We start from the raw sequence: 11809 nt of genomic DNA, 5'->3' as shown, positions 1-11809 counted from the left end.
ACCAAAAGGATGGCAATCATACCAGCCCCTTCGCCAACGCAATTGCAGGATCCAATAGAAAAAAAAAAAAAAAGAACCGGATAAAATGGACTTGTCTAATCTTGATCAACAATGTAAAAAATGAAGTTGTACTTATCTGATTCTCTGAATATTCACTCACAACTCAATCAGAAAAGTATTCAATGGTAGAAGAATTAAAGGATGCACAAATGACATATATTATAAGAAAGTAAAAAATGAGAAGATTGAAGCGATATATCATATATCCGTATACATATTACTACTTACTAGCATAACAATGATGTGTCATTAATTATCATATCAACTTTTTTCTCAAGTACATACATCCTCATATTTAGCTAATAATTATACAAAATTACTACATGATTCACAAAAATAAAGTAAAAAGTTGGAAGAAACCATATATTGGATAATTGTGCATTCATATACTCTATTAATGGTTTTAAATTGTGGCCAAACCGCCGCAATTTAAAATCATGGTTTTATGTAATCAAGGGGAGAGATTCCTCACAGGGGGTGAGCCAGGGGTATGAGGTGGTGGGAACAATGGAGGGAAAGGAAATGGAAAAGTTGGTGGGGGCGGAGACGGCGGCGGCGGCGACGGAGTCAAACCGGGAATAGGTGGAAAAGGAAACAAAGGGGATGGTGGCTTTGGTGGTGATGGTGTGGGCTGAAATGGGTTTGGAAACAGTGGTGATGGTGGGCTTGGTGGTGGCTGAAATGGGTTAGGGAGAAACGGTGGTGGGCTTGGGGGTGGCTGAAATGGGTTAGGTATTAGTGGTCTTGGGCTTGGAGGTGGCTGAAATGGGTTAGGTATAAGTGGTGTTGGGCTTGGTGGTGGTTGAAATGGGTTTGGTATGAATGGTGGGCTTGGTGGCTGAAATGGATTTGGAATTAGAGGTGGTGGTTGAAATGGGTTTGGAATCAACGGTGGTGGTTGAAATGGGTTTGGTACCAATGGTGGTATAAGAGGTGGAAAAAGAGAGACTTGAGATGGTTTAACCCTTTTATCCTCTTTAATTGGAGGTGTTAATGGTGGAATAATTGGAGGGAGTAATGGCAAAAGAGGAGGAAGAAGTGTAGGTGGTGATGGTGGATCTTGAAGTGGTGGTGGGAATGATGGGTCTATACTTGGAGGGAATCTTTTTTCCTCAAAAACAGAATCTTTAGATTCTTGAACTGTTGCTGTTGTTGGGCTTTGGTTGCAAAGTTTGGGCTTTTTTGTGGGCTTGAATGAGAGAAACCCAGCTGAGAAGATGTGTTCTTTTTGGTTTCTTGATTTGAGGGTTATTGAAGAAGTGGTGGAAATTGAGGCCATGGCACAATTAGGGTTATTGCTACTAATCAATTCAAAGGTGCATCCTTTAATTCTCTTCACATATTTACTCACTTTGAAAGGTAGCTCCACTTTGAACTCACCATCCTTGTTTGTCTTCACTTCTTTCTTGAATCTTGGTTTCTTTGATTTGCTTCCATCTTTGCATTCCACACCAACTGATGCACCTGAACACACAATTTAATTAGTTAAGAAAATTGAACCATCAAATTCAAACTACCACGTATTTAATTAAATTATTATCTAACGAATCTCAATTATCATCCTCGTCAGACTATTTTATTTGAATATTCACCAACTAAAAAATCCAAATATGGTTGAGCCGAAAAGAATTAGTAACTTTATTTAATGGTAGATAATCCTATATAATCATAGACAAAAATAAAAAAGAAAAATTAGTGGTTACAAAAAAAAAAAAAAAACCTGAAATGAAATGGCTTCCAAAGGAGAAACTATGTTGAAGACATTTGTCACAAAAAACAGTTCCAACAACAACAACAGCAGGAGCAGAAGAAGAAGGAAGCCTCTTTTCATGATGGGTACTCTCTGAAGAGAGAGTACCAAATGTGAGAGTGAGGAACAGAATTACAAGGAACCAAGACATTATTATTCTCCTATTCTTAAGGTTTGTTAGTTCGTGAAGGCAAGAATAGGTGATTGTTGTTCCAAATAAATAATAATGCACTCTGCTCAATTATATGAACTTGTTGTTGGTGTCAAAAATGCCAAAAGGGTGTGTGTGGACTGTGGAGTTTGTTGGGGGCTGTAGGTTCACGAGACAAGCTATGATAAGAGCATGACATGTTGAAATTTGAGTAACATTGCTTCTTGACAAACACGTATAGAAACAAACACTTTATCCTTAGCTTATTGGATAACTCATAGTTTTCGAGTAATAGTTGAGTTATCTCCATAATTTTAAGATCATAAATTCAAACTATGAAAATATTTATTAGTGTAGTTATGGATATTCATTTTATTAGGTATACGGATGATTATTTTAATATTAAGATTTAGATGAATAATTTAGAGATATAGTATATTTTTATTTGATTAGTGATTGTTTATATTGTTTAAGATAGTTATTATTTATCTAGCACTTTTTTTTTTTTTTAATCCTTAGCTTCTTGGAGTCACAGTGTGAATTAATTAATTAGTGTATGGGAATGTGATGAAGATATGCATGTGATCCAGTGTTAATAATATATATATTATTCATAACAGCTTTTGGCGGTTTATGTATATATATGATGTGGTTTGTGAATTTTGAGAAAAATTATTTAGATATGTTCACCAAAAGTTTTTTCAATTTTGTTTTCATGTTATTTATTTTCGATAGTTATAAACTATTACAATGTTTTTAAAAAGTTTGAAAGCATGCATCTATTGGATGACTACACTTGCGGTAAATTAAAAGTAAGGGTCAATTTTTAGTTTTCTTTACATTTTCTCTCCTGTCATGTATATGAAAAAGTTAGATGTATACACATTTATGTAACACTATCTATTAAATTTTTAAAATATATTATTTTATGAACAGTATCAGAATTTTTTGACAAAGTATCTATAATTCAATTCGTCTTTATCTCAAAAAAAAAAATCATAAAATAAATACATAAAAATATTTATGCAAAAAATTTATGACTCTTGTATAAGAAAATATGTTAAATTTTAAATTTTTTTTATTGTTTCATTTGTCTGTATATATTTTCTCATTTTCCCTTGTCACAGTACAGAAGGAACAATGATTGGTTCCATGTAGACTTAAAAAAATTCTCCAGCTAGCAAGTGTGATTTCTTATGACTCATAAGTAAGAACTAAGAACCAGTGCTAATTCTTGACAGCAAAATGAATCTGTTTACAAAATAATCAACCCCAGTTGTAGTAATAATAATATGACCGTTAATAGTGTGTATAAACTTACGTTTGATTTTGAGAACACGATAAGGCGAAATACTAAAAATAATAACGCAGAAAATAAAAATATAAAAATTAATATTTTTTATTTTTTATATTTTGTTTAATAATAAACTGAATATAAAATAGAATAAATATTAAAAAATTTAATTTATCTTATTTTTTGTTTACACAAAATTTAAAATAAAAATAAAATAATAAAAAATATAATTATAAAAATTTGATAATAATAATTAAAAAATAAAAAATAAATTATATCTCTATTTAATGTCTTTATATCTTTTTTGATAAAAATGACAAAATATATTAATTTAATATTTTAGAGCATAATATTTTTATTTATGTTTTATTTGTCAATTGCTAAACACAATTTTATATTTTTTTATCCATATTTTAATGTCTTATTCTTATAAATAAATGCAGTCTAAGAGACTAGAGCATATATATATATATAACAAGACACATTAATAATTTATTGCTAGCTTTAAAATCTTTTATATGTTTCTTGATGAATATAGAGTTAATAACTAATAAGGACAATAATAAGAAGAAAAAATTGTTGAAGAATGTGACACCGAAGTTGTGTTAAGCTTCCAAAATCTGCACCTTAGCCACAGAAGATGCTAATCATGTTCCTTTCAGAGCCACTTACTTGTATTGCCTCCATGCACCCACCATCATTTGAATATCATACTTTGATATGATACGCATCTCATTATTTGATAAGTGTATTATTGTTAATAGTTAAGAACTTTCCTAAATAGTTGTTTGCTATATAACGTCAAATAAATAATAGATAACTTACCAAGTATATTTTAAGAATTTAATTTTGATGCAATTAATGTAAAATCGTTTTACATGTGTAACTAATTATATAATGCTACATTAATAAAAATAATTATTTTTTATATTGACCGAATGGTCATCCAAAAAAATAATTATACTTACACAATTGTATAAAATATTTTATATTATCAGTAATTAAAATTAAACTCATATTTTAATCTAACTATACTATATGAATATAAAAAATTCATCACCAATCATTCATATATTCATATGTTAAGCTTTGTTTTTTTTGTTGTCTGTGGTTCACTCTCACTTTTTTTTCTGGAATCTAAGTGAGTTCTAAAACTATTAGAAAAAAAATATTCATTCATATAGAGATACATGTGTTTTTTTTTTTTTTTTTTGATAAAATATAGAGATACATGTAGGAATATAGAATAAACACATCATATTTATAATTAAACTTTATAGACAATGTAATCAAATTTTAACAATAATATAATGACATTTAATTCACACTTATAATCCAACTTCATAAATAACATGATCAAACTAGATTTTATATTTATAACCAAAAAATGAGTAAAAGTACAAAAATACAATAGTAGCTAAGTTTTTATGTTCATATAAAGTTTGATTATGTTATTTTGAAATAGTTTAATTATTCTACTATGAAATACTTGTTGTAAAAAATAAATTGTTTTAATAATTAACTAGTTTATAAAAAAAGTGTGTGCTAACAAATATAAATATATACGAATATGTAATAGTTGATTTATGATATTCATGTAAAGTACCTTTTCTTTTTTTATTTTCATATATAGATTGTTGTGCAACATCTAACTTTAGGGATTTTGGCCTGTTTGGCTGTTTCCTATTTTTATTTTGAGTTAATTTTTTTATTTAAAACAACATAATAAAAATATTTTTTGTCTTTTTTTTAATCTTCTGCCCATAAAGCTTTACAAATAAACAAATATAATAAAATTGAGTAGATAATTTTAATAGTTTGTATTAATATATATATATATATATATTGACTAGTTTAGTAGTTGGGTGCTTTCAATTGATTGAAATGTTGAGTTCAAACCTCAATTAAAGTATTAAACCCTTTGTTTCTAATAACTTGCATACCGTAGGTAGGATGCCCCTATCCTTTTTAAAGAAATTATAAAATAGAAAATAAGACAAAACCAAATACAGACATCTTAGGAGTAGGAGATAAAGGAATGGCATGAAATGGGTGAGTTTATGTCGGAAACGGAATAATAATTTAATTTTGTAGTTGTCCACTTCCAACAAGTCGTTGTCTTCACGGGCTTCTTAGCAATCAAAGCAGGTTCACAGATTTTAGTTTACTTGTCTATGATTAATTATGGCTGGCTCCTTCCAATCTCTTTACTTCTGTTATATTTTTAATAAACCACCGTCATAAAAAAATTTAGCCATTCATACAAAATTAAACGTACAAAATTTTCAATGCTTTTGTTAGTATATTTATTGGAGTTTAATTTCATTGTGAAGTGTTTTACAAAATCTTCTAATTAAATTCAAATTTTTAGATGACTATTAATATAATTATTTTTATTGATATCATAATATATAATTAAACATATATAAAATATGCTTAAATTCAGGATTTTATTTTAAATAAAATTATAGACCTTATTCAAATTGACTTGAAAAATGATTCTCATTTGTTGATGCAACAAGATGGCAATTACGAAAAAGAGAAAAGAAACGTTCACGATGTGAATCGATCTTCTAAGGAAAATCAATCCGATATGAAGAATATAATTTTTTTATTTGAAGTGAATTGGTTTATTCAATTTTAAAAAAATAAAATTAAGAGTTTAGCCTTTAGTTTAATTCAAATTAAGAAATTATATATTTAAATAAAAAATCTCAAAAGCTACTACTATTTTTTTAATACTAAATTTCTTTTTAATAACAAATCCTCGTTTCACAGCTCTATCCACCTTAACATTCAACTAAATAAACCTTCAAACAAACACTCTTACAAGAAAGATTGCTCCATTTCTCAAGATTATTCTACTTCACCCAAGTAATCATCAATTTCAGCTGGGGTCAATACCCTGCAACAAAATTAACAACCTATTAAGTCACCCATTTACGTGTAAGCATGATTTGAAGTAGCTTGTGCAGTTGTGCTTATTCAGGCCCAGTTTGGAGAAACAGTTTAATTAAGCTCCTTTTGAAAAAATAACTTAAATAATAAATTTATATTAAAAGTAGCTTATAGATAAGTTATTTTGTGTTTGGGTTTTTAGCTTTAAAAGTACTTATTTTATAGAAATACGATAAAAAGTAGTAGTATGAGAAAAATCATTTTTTTTAACTTCTGTATAAGCTCCTAAATAGCTTCTTAGAAAGCCGCAATTTGGTTTTGAAAATTGTACCAGACATTAATACTACTTTTCATAAAAAGCTAAAAAAAGTTATTTTTGAAACTTCCCAAACCGGCCCTCAATCTTCGTGTCCAAGTTCCACAGGAACAATATTTTTTACTGTTTTGTGTTTTCTAAGAATTCCTATTTTAATTCAGAAAGTACAATCCAACAAAATCAGAAGCAAGGTTCATGTAGTGTAATGTTTTGAAGAAAGCAAAACAGAAATTCATTCAGACTAGATAAGAAGCAAAGCACACGAATTATTATAAATTTTGCAGAAAGAGATTTCCACCTGAACTTTTTGTCAGATCCAATTATGCCAATTTCAATGTTCTTTCCCGAGATCTGTCCCTCAAACCTGTAAAATACCAATGAAAAATTAACTGTTTCAGATTATACAAAGCCCCTTATACCAACAGAACCTAGCAGAGATAATAATAATACTATTTAAGTGAATGCCTATGTAGGAAGCCTTAATATTGTACTATACTATTAATTTCTTTTCCTTCTACAAATCCGTAACTCTGAAAGAAAGTGAACAAAACTTATTTTGGGATTCTTGGTAGTCAGATGGTTAATGATTTTATTTAGTGCATAAACTTGAAAGGACATGACCCTACCCTTCCTTCAGTGTCAATATTGCCGTGTGGACCGCATCATCAAGTTCCATGTCATCAGTATACCTGCAAGTGGAGAATGAAAAGAACCACTGAAATGAAATGGGGATAAAAGAATGACTCTGATATGGACATCAAAGAAACATAAACCAAAAGCAAATCTTTGGGGGGAAAGAAAAATGCCACTTTAAACTCATAGAATAGACATGGTATATATTTATAATGTAAAATTTTTCAAAGCATGCATTCTGAATGCATCAATTTTAGCCATTTCAAGTCCTCAAGTCCACTTGAGCCTGGACATATTTAAAGAATTTGCAAGTTCGCCTTAGATGATAGTCGAGTATCTTAACGGCTATCAATAGTTCAACACCTGCACACATCCCATTATACTTTCTGATGCTATGGATATATGTTTTGCACTTAACATTGTCATTGATGTTAAAGTCAAAGTGACCATACCTCTTCTCAAGAAAAGTCTTTGCATTAGAAACATTTTTGCCCATAGCAGAAGCTTTCCAAGAAAAGTAAGAACCTGATGGATCCACCTACAGCACAAAAGCAAATTGCACCAAACACAAACTTCAGCTCTCTCAGATCCAAAGTAATGGTTTTACAAAATTCAAATTTCAAAGTAAAAAACAACGATATCCCAGCACAAAACCTATTAAACACACAAATATGGAAAAGCATAATAGACAACTGACTATTTTTAGCAAACCCACTTAAATTTTAAACTGCATAAATATTCCACAAATTGTTACTATAAATCAAACCAAAACCAGTTCAACCAGAAGCAAGATAATGTTACACTGTAACAAATTATATGCTCTTTTCTTTTCTATTTTAAATTTTTAATAGATAACTAAACTAAAGGATCTCATGGATTACATTATCTTCAGAAATGTGTAAGTCATGGTTATTTCATATCCACGTGCGAGACAACACAATGCAATCATGGTTGTAGGTGATATTCATTTACCAGAGTTTAACTCGAAAAGAAGATCAACGTACCTGATACAATTGTGGCCCGTTATCATCAAATCCAGCAACTAGTAGGGACACTCCAAATGGCCTAACACCACTATTAGGACAAAACATAAACATCAGAATTCAATATAGTGAAGGAGTAAAAGAATGGAGATAAAACAAATCAATTGCAACTCTACTGAAAACCATAAATACTATGATAGTGTTTTTGGAACATAATGGATGAAAACAATAGAACAGCAGAGACGCATCTCTCATGTCCCTTCTTTTTTGAAATCTCGTCCCTCTATTTTGGAAGTATACAACTTATGTAAGAAGATGTTCATATGCATGAACAAATTTAAGATTGTGCCTTTGCCCCCTCTCAAGAACCTTTTTCTTTTTCTCCCCAACATCTCTGTCTCAATACAGCTACCGAACACTACCCAGAGGTTCAAGTTGAAAATTACATGGTTTCAGTAGTTAGAAAGTTCTGGTAAGGGCATCATAGAGTAGATAATTAAAGAAACAAACATATCAGAAAGGGTTTGCAAAGAATTTAATTACCCTGACTGAGTAAATTCCTGCATAACAGCAGCAACTTCCCTTACAAGCTGAGTGACAGGGATTGGTTCCTGCAATTTTCCATTATATTTATCATACAAAAGATCCATAATAGAATACCATAAACACAGAGAAAAATATAAGAACTAGGAAAAATTAAGTGCATAATTCTGATTATACTTAATATTTAAGTAAATGATACTTTCCAGAAAAGAGGACAAACAGTGAGGAACATCTAATTCTAATCTATTCGAAACAACCCACCTTCACAGGAAAAGCAGTTACACATCATCATTATATATTAATTGCAACTCTTGATGATTCACATTATAATAAAGGAAAAGTAATCCTATATAGACTTTGTCATTTCTTTTTTAATTCAACACAGCCTTTCATCATAATACACTTTATATTGCCCTTCCAGTATACGACATAGGTATATAATTTAAATTAATCCACTGTTCCGTTTTACTTATTATAAGAACAGAATAATACAAAATATAATCAATCTAGCATGACTCAGTACAATATAATGAACTTGCTTTGTACGAAAAATCATAAGAACTTTCAAAAGTAGAATTATTTAGAATCCAAAAATTCAAAATGAAGCTGGCAATAGTATATCTGAATCTGATTTGTCAAGTGTATCTATCTAGAACTCAGAAGCAAGATTCAAGAAACAAAAAGATACCGTAAGGGGAAATGTAGATATACTGTACTTTATACAATCGGTGATACTGCTCCGCCTGTTTCCTGCTTTTCCTAACCAAGACTCGAAAATCAGGACCCATGCCACTGAGCAAAAAAATATAACTCAGGTCAAGACGAGATACTTGCAGACTAGTTAAGGATAAAAAACCACTTCCATTTACAAAGAGCTCAAATGCAATAAAAAAGGCATGCTAAGAGCCTGCGAATCTATTTATCAGAATTCACTTAATTCCAAACGCAAAAATCCATAATCAGTTCGCCAGATGCTTGATTACTTGTATGCTTTTTAGTATACAGTCCATTCACATCAGTAATATAGGAAGTAGGCTCCCAATGAACATTGATTCAGATTTCAGAGATACACAGTATTTTTTCAAGTTTGCAATCAGTTTTAACCATTAAGCATGCCATGTCTTTGTTTCTACTCTATGCACACTATGTGCTTGTAAGTTTGCATTATTCTATTCTATGCAAAATATTCTCCCCTACAATAATTGCATCAGTTCCCTCTCGCATAAACCTTAAGTGCCCTCTCATGGTTAAGAAGACTTCAGATAAACATTATTAATGATATCATAAAAATATATTTAACTTTGAAATATTTAAATACATAGAAAGAAACAAACCTATATACAACCCCTATATTTGGTGTTAATAACTGAATTTTCTGGACCTGCAATGGGATAGAACAAAGAACTAAGATTAAATTGCAAATTAATGGCCACACTTTTGCATGTTCCCTTGACACTCAAAATATGCTTACATCATTCACTTAGCAATTAATATCTTAAGTTTGAGAATATCAATTAAAAATTATATGTAAGCACTAATCACAAGGCATAGCCGACAAGAGGGAAATTCTAACAAATAACAAACTTACTGATGCTTCATCAACTAATATAGACGGCAGTTTCTTCTCTGTTGCAATAACTACACCATTTGCAGCTGCAAGAGTGAAACACAACTACATATTACAAAAACTACATTATAGAGCAGTTATATCATGTGATCGAAATAATCTTCCAGACAAAATAGCCCAATGAATTAGATTATCAGATAATAACTGATTGAAACAATGGATAGCAATTCACAAACAAAATAGACAATGGATATTTATAGTAAAATCTTAATTTCTAGAACTATGATACACAAGATTAACCATGAGGACGCAATCTAAGAATCTGTACTTCTAGCTTGTTCATTCCACAAATTTCTACATTTCAAAAAGAACTGTTTTGCCAAAACCACTTACATGGTCTTATAAAGAACAGGGAGCTTTTCTACAACAGATGAACATCGTATACTGAACACACTGTATAAACTTTTGCCTTCTGCTCAGCTAATATACACCAACATCTAACTAGAGCGCAGATTCTTAAGAGTATAATTTCTTTTACAGTGGCTCTTATAAAAACCTAATACCAAAAATAAGTAGAAGCCCCACACAAATTTAGTCACTGATTTCTTCCCTACCAATATATACAGCCTTTCAAGTCACATTGTTTAAAATTGTTGCATCTAATTTCAACTCACAGGTTGGTTTAGCATCCTATATTACCACAACAGAACAAGTATAGTATTTAGCTTCCACTATCACAGTAATCAGTAATCACCCACCCATTAACTTAAGATAGAGAAAACAAATAGCAGCAATTTAGGTTCCAATAAAACCTGAGCAATGCTATCAGTAAACAGATCCAGAGCCAGAGATAGTAAAATACCCTTAATTCCCAGAGACGTTTGTCCAGAACCAACAGCTGTGAGAGCATGTTCAATCTGAACAAGCTTCCCAGAAGGGCTGTTTTCAATTAACACCAAAGCACAAGCACAATGAGCTCAATTGTTGAGACATAAAATCATTCCTGTTATAACTAACTAACTAACTATAAAACCCAAAAAATAAAAAATTTTAAAAACGAACAACAAAAAATCAGTAATAAACATACCTAAATGTGGTGAGAGAGAATGAGTACTGACTATCCCCCATAGGTAAACCCTAGAAGAACCTGCGAACAAAATACGCATAATTTTCCTTACAATATTTACAAAACCCTAAACCTTTGATCAACGAATATTTGGGTGAAAAACAAAGTGATACAAATGTAAATGGCGCATGCATATAGAGCACAAACAAAGCAAGATGAATAAGTGGAGAAAAAAGGAAAAAGAATTCACCAGCGCAACAAAGAAGAACCACCAGAAACAGAAGCGACGAGCGGAGAAGAACAGCTGACAGCCCAGGCGAACAGGGGCAAGATGATCAATGAAACGAAAATGATAAATTATAATTTTATACAAATAAATTATAATGTATATAAAAAAAACTATAAATTATACATATTTTTATCATAATTATATATGAATAAAAGTTACATGTATATATAAAAGTACATATTATTATTATAAACTATCATATAAAAATTATAATATATTATTAATATAAAGAGTTAATAGTCAAAATCATCTCTAAAAA

The 11809-nt window shown here is 30.3% G+C and overlaps 2 protein-coding genes across 2 annotated transcripts; both read right to left on the bottom strand.

The window, feature by feature from the left end:
- Window positions 1-202: 202 nt before the first annotated feature.
- On the bottom strand, window positions 203-2293 carry LOC112782587 (uncharacterized). Its single transcript, XM_025825049.3, has 2 exons — window positions 1781-2293; window positions 203-1524 (listed from the first exon to the last, which is right to left on the bottom strand). The coding sequence occupies exons 1-2, from the start codon at window positions 1959-1961 to the stop codon at window positions 512-514; spliced, it is 1194 nt and encodes a 397-aa protein (XP_025680834.1). The 5' UTR covers window positions 1962-2293; the 3' UTR covers window positions 203-511.
- Window positions 2294-5985: 3692 nt separating this feature from the next.
- LOC112784713 (proteasome subunit alpha type-2-A) lies at window positions 5986-11686 on the bottom strand. Its single transcript, XM_025828008.3, has 12 exons — window positions 11512-11686; window positions 11283-11342; window positions 11058-11134; window positions 10217-10281; window positions 9963-10009; window positions 9345-9420; window positions 8629-8696; window positions 8107-8176; window positions 7555-7640; window positions 7096-7158; window positions 6768-6833; window positions 5986-6160 (listed from the first exon to the last, which is right to left on the bottom strand). The coding sequence occupies exons 2-12, from the start codon at window positions 11321-11323 to the stop codon at window positions 6112-6114; spliced, it is 708 nt and encodes a 235-aa protein (XP_025683793.1). The 5' UTR covers window positions 11324-11342; window positions 11512-11686; the 3' UTR covers window positions 5986-6111.
- Between the last annotated feature and the right edge of the window lie 123 nt (window positions 11687-11809).

This window comes from Arachis hypogaea, chromosome 20 (assembly GCF_003086295.3).
Source record: "Arachis hypogaea cultivar Tifrunner chromosome 20, arahy.Tifrunner.gnm2.J5K5, whole genome shotgun sequence".
NCBI lineage: Eukaryota > Viridiplantae > Streptophyta > Magnoliopsida > Fabales > Fabaceae > Arachis > Arachis hypogaea.
This window is presented reverse-complemented; position numbering and strand designations above follow the sequence as displayed.